This window comes from Rhyacophila brunnea, unplaced genomic scaffold (assembly GCF_057557595.1).
Source record: "Rhyacophila brunnea isolate RB1 unplaced genomic scaffold, BYU_Rbru_1.0 scaffold_21, whole genome shotgun sequence".
Classification (NCBI taxonomy): domain Eukaryota; kingdom Metazoa; phylum Arthropoda; class Insecta; order Trichoptera; family Rhyacophilidae; genus Rhyacophila; species Rhyacophila brunnea.
Genome location: NW_028232871.1, coordinates 15,496,504 through 15,514,103, shown reverse-complemented (window position 1 = coordinate 15,514,103; position 17,600 = coordinate 15,496,504). Strand labels below are relative to the sequence as shown.

At 33.4% G+C, this 17,600-nt stretch overlaps 2 protein-coding genes across 2 annotated transcripts in view; one reads left to right on the top strand and one right to left on the bottom strand.

Moving 5' to 3' along the window:
• LOC147070783 (uncharacterized) overlaps positions 1 to 2,249 on the bottom strand; it is a 151,684-nt gene extending 149,435 nt beyond the window's left edge. Inside the window, exon 1 of the mRNA XM_085948798.1 lies at positions 1,741 to 2,249. The gene's annotated coding sequence lies outside the window, so the exon portion shown is untranslated. The remainder of the gene's footprint in view (positions 1 to 1,740) is intronic.
• A 9,882-nt stretch (positions 2,250 to 12,131) lies between these two features.
• mRpL14 (mitochondrial ribosomal protein L14) lies at positions 12,132 to 16,012 on the top strand. Its single transcript, XM_085948784.1, has 3 exons — positions 12,132 to 12,238; positions 14,614 to 14,808; positions 15,676 to 16,012. The coding sequence occupies exons 2-3, from the start codon at positions 14,619 to 14,621 to the stop codon at positions 15,942 to 15,944; spliced, it is 459 nt and encodes a 152-aa protein (XP_085804910.1). The 5' UTR covers positions 12,132 to 12,238; positions 14,614 to 14,618; the 3' UTR covers positions 15,945 to 16,012.
• The last annotated feature ends 1,588 nt before the right edge of the window (positions 16,013 to 17,600 follow it).

The window sequence follows — 17,600 nt, the reverse complement described above, 5'->3', positions numbered from 1 at the left end:
GATAGACGAGTATTTTTTGACTATTATCTATTATGGCTTGGTTTTCGCTGGGTTTAATTGAATTTAAAAAACACCATGTGTAAATTGTGGTATTATTTCAATTAAAAGAAATACTTTAATGTCTGAATGAATAATGATGAAATCTAGTTTAATGTGCATTATTTATGGCGGATCTTAATAGCCTACCTACACCATTCGCCACTATATACCGATACCCACTTACGATACAGTGTCTCAGATTTCAAAATGTCATAAAATCGTTTCGATCTGTTATATTTTTTTTTCAATTGAAGATTATAATGTGAATTAACTACTGTTAACAGAGATAAAATATAGGTGACATAATATTAATACTGTCTACTAGTATATAACTTGTCGCCAATGCGCATGTGTGTCTGGTGTCTTTATTACGTCTGGAAAACTGTCAAAAATTAAATTTACTTCTTTTTTACAGGTACATAAAAAACTACATTATATAATATTTTTTTTAATAATTAGTTTTTCGCGCTTTGTAGCATCTAACTACCTACATGAATATTTTTAATAAGTTCAGGTCATAGGTATCTTCTGGATTTACAAAACACACATAATTTAAATTAATACAGATATACAAAAACATATACGGTCATTTCTTATTGTATTTTGTTTTTAGGCTTCGCCATATTATGTTCCTCCTTTTTTTTCGACAATTCGAGCCCATTGCTGAAGCCGTACTCCAGATATGAGAAATTTTCTTGAGAATGTATCTGAAACGAGTTCGAAATGTCAATAAAAAGAAGGAGAACAAATGACACACGGTGACAGTCCAAAAATACAAAAACATTTTCGTTCACACCTAATATTATAAGTATCATTTTTATCATTTAATATTGCTAATTATCTAAATAATAGTAAAACTATTCACATTATAATATAAATTATTTTTCCGTTTTATGATTACATGCATCTAATACAAAATTAATTTATACATTTATAGTTATATTAAATATTAACCATAAAATAGAAAGTTTATAGAAAAGGTTTAAGTAGGTATCTTTTTTTCGAGAAGTGTGCTTTGTTGCGAGAACACACTGTATTATTTATATTGTCATGTCAATATAAATCTATTTAAATGTATTTTTATTGATTAATTAAATAGGTACATGAGAATAATTACAAATGAACAAATTCATTTTCTATTTTCATAAAATGCATTTATTCTATTTTTAATAGACTTAACAGTTGTTGTTTTATTATTTTTATTCTATTTTCAAATATGCACATAAACTTTGCATTTAGTAAAATGAATAAGAAACAGTATTTATTTTTTTTTAATCAGGGGTTAATTAATTTGAATTCCTATTTATAATTTAAAATTGAAATTTTATTACAATTTAAGATAAAAATATACAAAAGCACATATTATCTACTATATTTAAAAGATTTTAGAAAAATTCACACATGATTCAATAGAAAATAATAGAAAGAACGGAAAGAAGATCAGCTGTATTTAATTTACTGACTAATAATTAATATAATGGAAATTAAGGATTTTTTATTTTTTACACTAGCAATAATTTTAAGATTTTTAAAATAAGAATAAAAAACGAGCGGCATTCTCTGCTTTCTAAAATCATTCCTGCTGCCAAAGGATTACATGAAACAGCTTCTAAAGTTCTACTACATAATTAATGATAATATAATAAGTAAATAGCTAGAATACACAACCCACAAAAAGTGACAATCAATATCAAAGCATACCTTGATTCATATCCCATCCTCTTCGCGAATCGGTCACCACCAAATGATCTTTCTGAAGAACAAAAAAAAATGATTTTCGAAATCACGTCAGGTGAAAAACTAGAGCTATGAATACACTGTTTTTCACTGACCAGAAAATTATTACACTGGGCGGATATCTAGTTTATTTTAACACGCCATTTCCACTGAAAAAAAACACAGAAATTACAGTATGATATCAATTCGATCATGCAAACTATCACTGACATAATTGATCTTCATTCCTTCGCGAGAAATAATATTCACGTAACATACAGCAACATGCTTTCAACTCGTGGTCTTGCGGAAGATACATGTCATGCACTAAACAAAGACCCTTTAGAGACGTTTTTTAATGCGGCCGTGATTGATGCCGAGGGGTTTTTGCGGGTTTTAAACCGTTTCTGCGCGACGAAGCGTCATTTTGAACGGTTTTTTTCGCTCGTGCTCACGACCACATCGCGTATTTTTGCTCCAAACAACCACAGATCGACCACTCGCTGGAGAAATTATGCAACGTACCGACGGGCGCCTTGCTTGTGTGCGTGCGACCCGTGTACGTAGATGGTCTGCGCGAGTGTGCGTGGGTCTACGCCCGTGTGTGAAGGGGCTGTGAGACTGTGTGCAGGGCTGGCCCTACCTAATACATAACAAATTTGTAGGGTGTAGTGGTTGGAAACTCCAGAGGCGGCGGGAAAAACTTTTCATTATGGAAATGAATAACTTATTAAAAATATTGTAATGAATTTACGATACAAGTCGGTCACGGGGAAGCCAGGCGGGAACCGCGCTAATTGTCATAGCCGATTTTGGCAAAATTCATGAATTCAAGAATGAAAACCTTACCTAAACTAACTTAACCTAACCTAAACTAACCCAACCTAACAAATAATCCAGTATATCGGCTATTTTCAAAATGTGTTTGCTGCTGGCTTCCCCACAACTGACTAGTACCGAATTTACTACTATTCGTAGAACTATTGCAAGTAACTCACTTAACCTCATCGATTCCTGGATCTAAATAACTACACAATATTATTTTAATTAAAAATGCTTATAAATTTTACTCTGACGTATGTATTCATTCAGGTTACATGTAAATTGTACGTATCATATGTCGCCGTATCACAATTCACCGTGATCTGTCGTACTGGAAATGACGCACTGTTCGTGGAGGATTGTAGACATTAATGTTCCAATTTTATTAGATTCAATGAGGGCATTAACATATCATTGATTGATTTCAATGATATCTGATAATAACGCTGTTAATAATGACAGCCGATATTTGATAAGTATGACTTGATACTTACAAGCACCTACTTCCTAATATACTTTTGAATCATTCCGAATTTTAAATTGATTCAGAATATTATTTTCGGAAAAACAAGAAAATAGGTAGATAACTAAATTATAATTACAATCATATCGTATATTATATGTATGTAGTTTTATCATTAAATTATTTAAAATCAATAAAGACATCGCATAAAATTCATATTGAATCTAATTGTAACATTACTGTTTGCAAACTAGCGCAGCATTTGCACAATATACTCCACAGTAAAATGTTCAACGAACAACTAGTAATTTGATTAAATGCTATACGAACACATGTTTCAAGAACAGCGGCTTACGGAGAAGTGTCCTACGGTCAATTGTATACGTACAAATTTCCGGACACGATATTTTTTAGTATAATTTACAACACTCATAATGCATCACGTGTATAAGAAGATCCTCTTAGCTACGCAACCTCCGTAAGTGGCTCAACGTCAAAAACTTTTGTGGTTAGATACGACTGCCCAGGATATGAAGAAATGCTGCAATTTGGTAACCGACCTTTGATAAAATACGGCATCAAACAGGTGAATAATTATTAGAATACGTAGTGTGGATAATTATAAATTCGTAATACCTCGTATGTAATGTTCTATTTCTCAAATGGGTCACATGCATATTTCAAGATAGTTACGCTCTCTGAAAAGTTAAAGCTTTTGAAATTAGAAGCAATTCTTCACACTTCAAAAATGCCTCGTAAAGTTTCAACCAAAGCTTTCAATTAAAGTTCACCGTTAAGCTTTTTATTGGTCGTAAAATCAAAGGAAATCCATGTCATGCACTTTTCCAGCGGCCATATTATTTTGATCCAATAGATTATTAGACCAGGCGTCGATCGAGGTTCACCAGTGAACAGCTAAGGAAGTCAATTTGGAGTGACCGTCTGAATTAAAATAAAATAATTGTAACCAGCAGTTCCCCATACGTACGGCAGATGGCTACTACTGGAGAGAATCAACTCTTTACAATCAAAGTGACCGATGAATGTGTAGAAGCTTCAAGTACCTACCTTTGTTTGAAGTGCGCGGTGGTGCATACATCGATTACATCTTCATCAAAGGCACAACGGGCGGCATTAAATACGTTCAGTCAGTCGCAATGACAACAACTTAGCATTTTATGTTATGGTAGGTTCATAGATTTATCCTGAGATAGTATGGTAAGCTAATCTATATAATGTTTCTACGTCGAAGCTTTATATTTTACACTTCAGGCACCCTTTTGTTTTGTTACTTTTAATCTGGATAAAACTCAACCGGTTATCTTTATAATATTAATACTATCGACCAAAGGAACTTGATGGAATTTGAATTTAAATTCTAATAGATTTAAGTTTTGTACTATTCCATTTGAGTCGTTTTTTGCGACCCGGGTTCGCCTTTCGGAATCTTCAGGCATTGTGTACACTCACCAAATGGCAAATAAACACTGACAACGAATACTATTAACTCTAACTTATATAAAAAATCAATATAATAAAGTAGGTAACAACTCCATTACCTACATAATAAGTCAAGGGTCACAATAAAAATATAACAAACAAATTATGAATAGTTGAAGTGTTTATAAAAAACCCCTAACCTTTCAATAATAATACACTCGATAAGCTTATAACAAATTGTCAAAACCTAATAATAGATCATTAGTAATTATAAACAATAAAAATACTACACTCAAAAGGTGTAAAATCGTCCATTCTGGGAACAATGGTAACGTATTGGGAATTAATGGAGTTAATAATAAGATATATCTATGATATCAGTCTTTAAAAGTTATAAGTTAAACAATTAATAATCAATAATATTCTTACACGATACCTATTTTTTATAATATAACGAATCCACAAATGTATTATCCGTTATGTAGAGACAATCAACGAGATTTTCTAGATATTGCAATTAATAGTCAAGTTCCAATATAGCTACGTAAGATTAATGAATGAAAATAATTGGCTGATCTCTCTTGAATCAAGTCATTGGTCAATATACAACATGTGTTTTTGCACATCATTTCTATTATTGATTTCGAAATAGCTTGCTTGAGATATACATCTACGCTTCAACATTTATATGTTTACGTCAAGCTGTATAGAAAATTTAATAGCGAGTAGTTGTAATAATATTCAACATACCTACGCAAAATTGTATTGGGCCAAGTAAATTATTTTTAGAATAACCCAAATAAATTTAATTCATGCATTGTATTTTAGGAATAAACATGAACGAGGAATAAAAGTCTTTGAAGTAAAACATCTTTAGCCGCGGTAACATAAAATCAGTCGAAGCAAAAGAATGTGATACCTAAATTCGTACACGAAATAGTAGATAATAATATATTGAATGGTTTACGACTTTACGATGAGGTGTTTCTGAACTGAAGAAATAAAGACATTTTTTAAATATAGAATGTCCAAAATCAATTGTGTTACTGAATATTGATATTTATACAAGTGCGTCGGTGACCAAGTTCAGTAAATCATTTAAAAAAATAAAAAAAATATGCGATTGTTAATAATTCTACACAGGGTCGCGCCATCAGCGTTGCCAATTTAGCGTTTTTCTTACAAAAAACGCATCTGGCTTGTGGAGTTTTTACTAGCGTTTTTTGATGCCTCCAACAGCTTTAATTGTGTTGAAAAAACGCTAGATATTGTAGTTATTCTCATCTAGAAATGTGGCGGCTAGTTGGTCAAATACAGTTCTTACAATATCTGACATTGGCACAAAACATGCAGTGATTAGGTCATTATAATATTTTATATACTATATATATAAAAAATGCATTATTTTCAAAATAACGGTTTTGTAAAAAAAGTATATAGATGTACCTAATAAACAGGAAATGATTTCACTTAAAAATTTAATAAATTTAAAATATTAAATATTTATATATATTTAATTATTAATATATTCCACAAAAATGAATGTTTAATTTTTACCCTGGCTGTTCTGTTTTGTCACTATTCTGTTTTGTCCGGTAATAGGTACGTATTATATATATGTAATTTAATAATGATCATGATCGATTTCGTTTGCTTCAATAAAACATTATGTGGAATATATTATGTTATATTATATTGTGTGGAATTGATATTTTATTATGTTGACAACTTTTTCTTCTGTGTATACAAACCTTAATATACATGAAGTAAAGGTGAAATTAATACGGTGAGTCGTTTGAACGGCTCTGTCAGAGCGCCGTGTCTAAAAAGTAGCCTACTTAATTGCCCATCCAGCACGCATCCTTCCCGAGAAATAAGGCCAAAAATGGGCCAACAAAAGATAATAAAAACAAGATGTATTGTTAATTAATTGACTGCCACGCCTCTGGCAGGTTCAACGTACCGGCGCGCATGCGTTCGACGTCGCTTTTCGCGCCCCGTCCGGCAGGGGCGCCACAGGTCCGTATTGTCGTCTGCCAGCCAGCCAGCCTGCGTGAGAGCCTTCCCTCGACATTTTCCGACGACAAATTAACTTGCCATCCGATCGGACGCGTTAATTAATTATAATGAAATGTTTAATATTTATACTTACGTGAGACCGCTTGAGAGTCCTTCATGAAAATAAATTTTGAAATTAGAACATTAAACATGCACAGGTACTTCCTTCCGTTTAGATCGTTGGCCCTTAACCTTTTCCGAATCGTGATCCTCTATTGTTATTTTCTTATTAAATTCAAATTTATTTATTTTTACACACCGTGAACATTACAAATTATAAATTAAGACGTTCACAACATGACATTTAAAAAAACAAAGAAACAGTGTAAAAAATAAATAAATATATCGTCACCTTACTATTAAAACCTCGTAAGACTGTTTGAGAAGAATGTTGAGGTGAAGGGAAAAAACGTAATAAAAACAATATTTTAAACACCTCTCTAAACGATGAATCTGCAAAAACTGGTAGTGAAATACGAGGTTTTAATTCCATGTTTGAAACCACGTGACCTACGAGTTTTTTAATTTTTTCGATAAATGGATAGCATACTAATCTAGAGAACAGAGGTTTTGATATGATTTAAAATGTTTTTTTGTTTAAATTTTATCGAACAAACTTCATTTTTCCATAATGTGTGACTTACGAGGTCTTAATAGTAAGGTGATGATACGCAGTATCACAAAAACAGAATTAAAAGTAAGGTAAAAGATAACAGCAAGGTAAAAAGATAAAAGGCTTATAAGCTGCAAGAGCGCCCTCCCTCCCTCACTTCGCGCCACGTGCATAAAATGCTGCATTTTAATAGGGCAAAAAACCGTGTCCGGAAACATGTTTGTATAGTATTGTAGTGTACAGTTCGCCGTATCACACTTTACCGTGAAATGTTGTATCGGAAATATATGGCCGTATATTAAAGACCGTCCAACCTATTTGGGTCGTATAATACTGATATAAAATTCATGTCTAAATAAAACACGGTTCTTGTCGGTTTACACTTTACAGGAAGCCAGCAGCAAACAAATTTTGAAAATAGCCGATATACTTACTGGAGTATTTGTTAGGTTAGGTTAGGCTAGGTTTTCATTATTGAATTTTCCCAAAATCAGCTATGAAAATTGAATTAATGTTCATATTGAATCTAATAAAATTGGAGACCGTATAGTATAGGGTCATCTCTTTCCGATAAGAAAGCTCACGGCGAACTGTGCCACGGTGAAAAAGTTTTACGTACAATTTACGTGTAACCCAAAACAACATCATAAAAATAAAATTATACATGTGAACTATCAATCATCACTTTTTTTTAGCTTTACTGTTTGTTTCATGTGAATTGTCGATTAGTACAATGTTATCCAGTGACGTCTCTAGGAAAAGTGCCTTTTTTGAAAAATCTTTTTGAAAAAAGTAAGACACCCCACCCCGCAGGAATCGAACCTGCATCTCTCGGGTATCGCGCCCATGCACATAGAACCACTATGCTAAAGGAGTCACAAAAATGATAACTTATAGATAAAAACTTCAGAAGTACGCAGATCCTCGAGTCGTTTTCGTCAGAAATTTGCCTGCGTGATAATCTGTCATCGGGTATTTAAAATAATTATGGCATTATTTCTGTGGTTGCAGGGTAAAAGTTCTTAAGTCACGTTTTCACAAAATTGCGATTTTAATGCCAATGTGTGTAAAGAATTGTGATTTTTTGTGAATCATAGATTTTCTCACATGTAAGCAAAAAAAATAGATATTTTAATTTGTAGAAATAGCTTAAGTTGAGTAAATCTTTTTTAACTCTAAGTAAAATTTATTTATACAGGAATAACAAAAAGATACACCAATAAATTTCTAAGCAAGGATATTTTGAAGATTGTGATTTATTTCAAAACAGATTTATCTTAACACAATTATTTTTAAAGTAAGTTACTGCTTCGCCTCAAATCATCTGTTTCTTCTAATAGCGAAGGGTGGAGGTAGGCTGTTAAGATTCGACATAAATAGTGAACATTAACCTTTGTCAGTCATACTTATTAATTGTTTCCATCGAACTAAGAATACAATTTGCAAATGGTGATGGTTATTTTAAAAATAAATTAAACCCTGCCTAACCCAAACCATAATTTAGTTAAAGAATGTTATGGGCGATCTAACAAAAATAGTGCACACTTTTTCATTCATATTTATTTGATTTTGTCGAATTAAGAATACATATTAAAGATCGTGTTGATTAGTTTTTTTTTATTTAATTTTTAGCCCTACCTAAGACAAATATAATCGATAAAAAAATATTCATTTATCTATAAAATATCTAAAATGATGTATGGTTTAATGGCACAATTTTAGATATTTTATAGATAAATATATATTGTCTGACTATTATCTACTATGGCTTGGATTATGCAGGGTCTAATTGAATATTAAAAACTAACTAACACTATCTATACATTGTAGTCTTAGTTCAATGAAAACAAATATGTTTGGCTGACAAAGTTTAGTGTGCACTATTTATGTCGGATCTTAACAGCCTGTCTCCACCCTTCGCCACTGGTTTCCTCCACTGCGACATGATAAAAACAACAACAGATTACCATATTGCTTGCAATGCATGGTATGCATGATAAAACATCTGAAAGTATCCGTGGATGGTTCTGTCATTGAAAATGCTAACAGAGATATTATAAGTTCATATATTATTATTATATTGTGAGTAATATTGACGCAATACGTATCTACTTTGATTTAATAAACAAAAATCGATTGCCAAAGTAGCTTGATTTGGAAGAGCGCTGATGAGTGGGTATTAAAAGTGGCCAATAGTTAAAATTTGTCGCAATTAGTATATCACTGCGTAGCATAGAGGTAATGCGATGATGGGGCGTAAACCCAGGAGATGCAGGGTTCGATTTTTTTCGAATTTCTATTGGTTATAATATATTTCAAAATTATGTATGTTCAATAATTAGAATGGTACATTCTTAAATCTTGTGAATTATTCGTTGAATAAAAGAAATAGTTAATTAGAGATATTATAATAATTGTCGAATACCCATAATTTGAATATTGAATATATAATTTGCCACTTCCTGTTTCATATTTTGAAGTGACATAATTAATTACCGCCTAAAAAGCGATAACTAGAAAATTAATAATTAACTCTAGAAGTTTCTTTCCTTTAGTGGTTTTGCGGCCAACGTCACAATGCTCCAACTATATTACTATAATTCTCCAACATTATTCTGCCGTCTTCGAAGAAAATAGATATGTTATGAAAATTTATTATTTACAGTAATACAAACTTATCTAAAGAACGGTCAAAAATGGAACTACTGTCGAAAAACATCTTCTTGGCTACGTGTTAAAACTGTGAACTAATAAGCTCCTCCCATTTTAACCGCATTTCGATTATAGCGCCTTCCGGTTAGCGACGAGTTGTCCACGTGTTAAAAATGTGAACTAAACAAGCTCCTCCTATATAGTCGACGACAGCGACTTCCGGCGTGTGCCTAAATCTTCTCGTTGAACGGTACGAACTACCATATGGACGCCATTCGAATGTCAGATTCTGTGAAGTTGCGAGTCTTCATTGGATAGTTTTCGACTGTGGCTCCTCTATCAATTCTTAAGATAAGTTTTTAGGAGCATAGGACAAACACATGGTAGTGCTTGGTAGCGCCCTTTCCATCTGTCCATCGCTACGTCTTGCGCTTACTGCCACGTCATAAGACTAATTCCACGTACACATGCAGCGTGTAGGTACTGAAATTCATACGACTGTATCACAAGGGTCTTCGTGATCATATACATTACAAACTACTGATGTGTCAGCTCATAAGTCAGCTCATGTCAGGTCGTACCAGTGTACCCATAAGATTAGAATAAAACATCGATTCTCAAAACTCACTGCCACCCCAGAAAGCATGACTCAGAGTTGACAGCGTTGGCCATCTTACTTTAAGTCGGTTGAATTCACCCGCTATGCCCATGCGGTCATTCCAAGGTCATTTAAAAGACTGCCGTTGTCTGCAATCTTTCACTTAGTATGCATTTAAACTTGATTGCTATCTCGACAGACAACCTATTAATTGTTATTAAACTTTACATATGTATGGCAGTATGTATTGCACTCTTCTAAGATGTACCACAGAACAGATTAATAAATAGAATTCCGATAGACTATATCCCAATACACCACATTTTGACGCAGGATTTTGAATGTGTGAGTGTCCTACGAAAATGAACCACGCATTATAGACGTGCAACCTTCAATACACCAATATTTTATAAGTGTCAATGCATAAACCGAGGCAGTTGTCAGTATTCGACGTTTGATGTATTCTTGACACGTGTTTAAGTTTATCCCGAATTCTTCCACACTCGAGATCGGTTCCCTGCTTCTCCCCACTCGTTAGGTATTTCAGTTCCCACTATTAAATGTACTTACATTTACGGTCAGATAATAGAAATACTTCTTCTCGTACCATCCCATACCACCAGGGCCTTATTTGCTTTATCGTCTGCTACCTAGAACAGTTCAGCAGAGCTGCACTTCTACCAATCATGAAGATTCTGAAGTCATGAAAGGCGACATTCTCCGATACATTTAAACCTAAATTGTTATAGACAAAAGACACAGCAACAAGTAGGTATTCTAAAAAATGTATACTATATTCCATATCTTCCATAAGACATTCTATAAAGCTCATGGGATTCCAGATCAAACAAATATTTTTAATTTGTTATATTATTACATAATCATATCTGGTTGGGCCAATTATGGGGGCCCTCATTCCTACATAAAATCCTCAGTATTGTCACAAGACCAGGCGCAACCCAGTTACGAGTCAGTAGTTGACCGATTATTAATATAAAAACTGTCATTTATCAACCATGTGCTCATAAACACTTAGAACCCAAACTAATACTAAACACCAAGTGCCGCGCACCGTGTGACTCAACAAGCAATACCGAGCGAGTGATAGTGCAACCAGACCACGAAGCAAGATCATCAACAGCATAAAAGGTCAGTGCTTGGCATCCTAACGTAACCTCCCCCCCTGCATCCACATCCACCATCACAATCATTCCATTAAAATCAAGTACAGTACATTGTAAAAAGCGCAACCAATATCTATATAGATACCTACTGAAGTGTATAAAACATTAAATAGAAAGCAAAATATGAATATTTATTATCTATCAACTAGGTACCAACATAATATATCAACAGTTGCAATAAGTTTCGCCCCAAGGAATAATTTTAGAGGACATTTTTTATAGAATATAACAGCTGATAATGATCTTGATGATTGGTGAAAAGAGAAGCCATCAACGCCGTAGCACCGTCGTAGCTATAATATTGCGAGGTAGTCAATCCAAAAAAGGAAAAATATTCACGCTTGCATTCGCTTCACATAGTTTTTTTTATTATTGGTAAAATTACGTAGAGTGGATCACCACAATTATTGTCAAATTACAATGTGAAAAATAATATTCCTTCATAAAAATGACGTTTCTCTCGGTTTTAGGAGGTTTTATAATAAACTTTCTAATTAGCATGTCCACACTTTTTTGGTAATGGCAGCACCCAATGTCTTTTGCACTATTATTTTTAGGTTAAGTAGATGTCAAACATTCAAACTTGTGTCGCAATAAAATTGCAACTTGCTAGACAAATAAAATAATAAATTAAAACTTGAATAAAAACCATTGTAAGTATATTATTTTAAATGCCGAACCGAATTGTACTGTAATTTTTGTCATAATGAAACGGTACCTTAAAAAGTTAGGTTACATTATCAAAATATACAAAATGGTTATTCAACATTAGAATTAGTATGCCAATACTTTAAATAGTATGGCAAAAAAGCCAAATTAATACAAATATACGTTCATTTTTGTATCGTTTCTGTTGGTCGTATGTGAAAAAGTATTAGTTTTTTTTTAATTATTTCCTTTGGTAACTGTCATTCTTCTCATCTATGTGCATTATAATTAGTCAAAGTGTAATAAATATCCAACAACTAAAGTTCAATACACTGACTAGCATGTTCTATCATTGTATACAATATGATCAGTACATCTTGCCACTACATTATTTGTAAATCGTATTACCAGATGCACAAATAGAAAAAAGACTAACAATTGAAATTGAAGCCATTTCAAAACAAACTACTTATTTTGCTCTCCATTTTCTTAATCTTCAACCTCAGATGTGTCAACTTTGAAAAAATCATGGAACTAAATTTTGAAAAGACCATAAGTAAATTCCAGTAACGCGGTAACCTGCTTTAAAAGCGAAAATCGATAATTGATTTTTTTAATAAAAAAATATTTATTATACATATTATGTTGTCATTTCCCTCCATTTTAGAAAGTGAAAACACGCTGTCACTTTTATTCTTGTATGGTTTTTCGTCTGGATTCGGGATTTGGTGGTGGACAAATAACACACCGGAATTGTGGTGGCAACGACGAGGTTTATTTAAGTGAATATTTGGGGCTACATTTTATATAATTTTAATCTTTTGCGGAGCTCGAATAAGCGTGTTTTTTATTTTACTATCAAAATCCGCCTTCCCTCTTCTGCGAGATCCGGCGCAGAAAGCAATGCGCCAAATGGTGTGTTGCCATTCTTGTTAAATTACATATTACAATATTATTGTCATTTTTATTATTTATTTATTTATTTTCGCAATCAATCCTTACTATTTGTCGGTTTGATATCGATTAGGGACTCTCCAGATTCACAGAGACATCCCCAAATGGGGACCATTCGGGAGTGTAACAATGTGTATGTAATCTAGACGAATAAAAATTATTCATACTGAATATACTTGTCTTTCCCTGTCAATTATAATTTTTTTTCGATTATCCGGACTATCTTCATCCCCAATTAGTCCGGATAATCGAGGTTCTACTGTAATTGAATTGCTTAGGAATAAACGCAAGCACACCAAAAATTATAGCAACCCTACAAATTATACACAACAAACTAGAAATCCCATTGCTATAAATAATGAAATGAAGCCATTGTTTCATCATGGTACTATTGGACGTCATTATGCATTCAATCAGGCATAAGCTTTCAATTGAAAGGTAGGTATATTATAAACTTACCATAAAAAACATTTATGACTTACCATTGAATGATGACAGTGGACGTCTTAGCAGCGATCTGCAGAACTAATAGTCTCCATTCTCTTTTACATACATAGCTATGCCGCTGATCCCTGCTCCTGTCCTTCACACCAGTGTTCTTCAACCGGTGGTTCGCAAGAATTCGAAAGCTTTCACCATGCTATCGACCGACTATATCGCTACACGATTCGGGGAATTCGCACTAGATGAAATGCTGGGAGAATTTTTGAATGCTGCTGATATAACCAGAAAGTCGTATTCAACATCATAAGCACAAATATAAAAGCGTTAGCTGAAAACTTTAATGAATATTTCTCTGAAAATTAAGATGTACGTAAATACAGACCTCTAACCTCTGGATTAATAATCCCTTTTTGGAAGATATTAAATCATGTGCACGTCTTGATCATTGTGAGAAAGAAAAGCTGATCGACCTATATTCTGATGTCACTCTGGTATCCAGACATAAAATGCAATCATTGTCTCAATTTTAGATATCCCTTGATAAAGAATATCCATCTCTGAATTATAAAGATCAGGTTATTGGTAATTTTTTCGACTCCCTATTTATCTGAAAAGAATTTTTCAACTATGTCAGTAATAAAAACCAAACAGAGAAATCGAATGGATGTTAATGCAGCGCTTCGTCTCTCAGAAATAATGCTGCAACCACGTATATCAAATTTGCTTACAAAAAAGCAGCAGCAGATATGGTACTAACGTTGTAATTTTAAAACATAAGATTTAATAAATAAAATTCTGTATACAATGCTTATTATTTCTGGTTAATATCGGTCCGCGAAATATTTCTCATATTATGTTCACCAGGCCGCGGGTGTTAAAAGGTTGAAGAACACTGCTTTACACCACATACATTCGTTATGAAATCGCAACTATGACATTTCAGTTGTAAAATCTTAATGTCGATATGTTTCTAATTTTCCAGATAAAATGTCCTTCCCCCTGCTGTCGAAGTTGGTATTACCCATTAAGCAATTGGCTTCGTCCATTCACACCACTGCTGTTTGCAATGAAATCAGATTGCTTACGAGGCTGCGATGTGTCGACAACTCCGAAATCGGAAAAAGAGCCATGATGGAAGGAAAACCTCCAAAGTGCATCCATGTCTACAATAAGAGACGTAGGTGACATGTTGCTTATTTTGTGAGTGACTATTCCAAATACTAATTGGATTACCAATGCGTCGATGACATTGAGCTATTTTACAAGCTACAAGCCAGCGAATTTACAATCTGCTTGTAAACTCGCCCAGTGTCATCATCGAACAAGCTAACAAGCAGATTGTAATCAATCTACCGAGAAAAGTTGAGAGCCGGGCTACTTTACTCGCTGGCGTGTGGGCGATCTGTGTCTGTAGAGCGATAGTGGGGAACCTCCTGGTAAAAAATGAACTACTCAATACGTCCTGTTAAATAGTACGAAAAATGACAGTTTCAACTCACCAGCTTGTTGGCTTCTGAGCGAGTGGAAAGTTTTATGTGTCATCATCACAATCGCACTAGCTGATTCGCCCGCTTTTAAACTCGCCAACAAGGAGCTTGTAAAGTAGCTAAAGTAAAGCTAGTAGTAAAAGCAGTAAAAATATAATTATACATCTATAGAAGTTCAAAGAAGTACACCGATTTTGCTAAGGAGACTTTATTTTAAGAACTTATAAAATAGCATCCACCTAAACTAACCTCACCCATGTGGAAGATATCAACACCCGAAGCAATTTGGTAAACATAGTTATCACCCTCCCAATTGGCATTACCAGTGGCAGGTTGGTTCTGCACCTTGGGAGAATAAACAACTCATGCTCTCTGTTTCTAAGATAATTATTAAGGACACACGGGTGAATACTGCCCAGAATGGCAGTTTTCATTTATACGTCGTATAAGTATATAAAAAAAATACGTAGCTAAATATTATGTTCCTTAGAATTGTAGTTCTCTGCTATATTCGGAGCAGTGCTCATACTTACTTATTCTCTGATCGAACTCAACAGATATCGGCTTCATCGGCGACAAAGTCCTCGTGGCCATCAAGGGGCAGAAGAAGAAAGGAATCCTTGTAGGATTGAGACAGCGGCAGGTGGTGAAGGTGCCCAGATTCGACAGCAACAACATCGTCCTCATAGATGACAACGGCACTCCACTAGGCACCAGGATCCACGTCCCAATCCCTACCATCCTCAGGACCATATTGAAGGAGAAGACCAACACCAAAGGAGCAGATTATACTAAATTATTGGCCATCTCAAGTAGATTTATTTGAAACCTTATTTCGATTCTTTATGTATTGTAGTAATAATTATCTTATAATAAAAGTTTGATAAACTTGTATATTTTGTTGTTTATTTCAGTGCTTCTCAAACTTTTTTATACCACTGCCCCCGAAATCAGAAAAAAAAATCCAAGGCCCCCTCCCCAAAAATTTTAGTCTTTAGTGACCAATAGTACTCTATTTACCATTAATTACTATCATCTATATATTATGATCCTAAGAGATTTTGGAAAACACACCAACTACTCATTTAAGCGACATTTTATTGTTATTTTTACATCTTCACTTCGATATGTGTGCTACCGAATTATCTACTGTTTGAATTGAACACATTTCAGAAATTTTCCATGATTTTACAGGTACGTGACGTTTATATCCGATATTTTCTTACATACCGTATCGCCATATTTCTTGTTCACGCCTAACAAAATTACATCTTCGTCGCTTAATATCTTCTAATCCTTTATTGACAGATAGAACTAATTATTTTTATTCAACTGTCACTGATTTAATTCCATAGATAACGTAATTGTATTCCAAATTTGATTTTTTTTAAATACTTCTTTGTGGCTGTTCACATACTATTTTTTTTATTGAATAATTACCTAAAGGCTACTAATTTATTTCCATAGATTACAATATAGTCATATTAATATGGCAAATTTGAATCTACTGAAGGAATGAAAGAAATTTAATTTTTTATTTTATTAATCAATCTGATATTACTACTACTACTATTTACCTATCTATATATAACGCCATTATTATCACGAGCCTCAATCAATCCACTGCTGGATGAAGGCCTCTCTACGTTGATTGTATTCTTGACAGTCTTAATTAAATGAATTTCTATATTTATTAAAAATGCTAATGTTATTTATCTACATATTCATATCGTCGTCATCATCATCAACCAGGATCAATCCACTGCTGGATGAAGGGTTCCACAACGTGATTCTATTACTATCGGTTTAACGAATTTGTGATATTATACCTATTTCTATCATCCTTATCATCATCGACCCGAACCAATCCACTGCTGGATAAAAGCCTCCCATAGCCTGATTATACTCCTTTCTGTCATTTGAATTGCTGTATTTATCAAAATCGGTGATATTATATTATATCTATTTATAATGCCATTATCATCATGAGCCTGAATCAATCCACTGGTGGATAAAGGCCTCTCTAGGTTGTTTGTATGTCTGTCGGTCATATGAATTGCTATATTTATAAAAATTGCTGATATTATATTTACCCATTCATAATATCGTCATTATCATCATCAACCAAGATCAATCCACTTCTAGATGAAGGTTATCTCAACCTAATTCTACTCTTCTTGGTCATATAAACTACTATATTTTTTTAAATTTGTGATTTTATATAAGTACCTATCCATTTATATTGTCATCAACCTGTATCAATCCACTGCTGGATGAAGGCCTCTTTAAGCTGATTCCACATCATTAGGTCTTATAAATTCCTATTCTTATCAGAATTGGTCTATTCCTCTCAGATATAAAATGTATTGCTTTATTATTTATCAACATTTGTCTCGATATGAATGTCCCGCACCGGGAAACTATATTGTTTAAGGTTAATTTGAATTCAAATTTGATTTTTAAATATTATTCTATGGCTGCA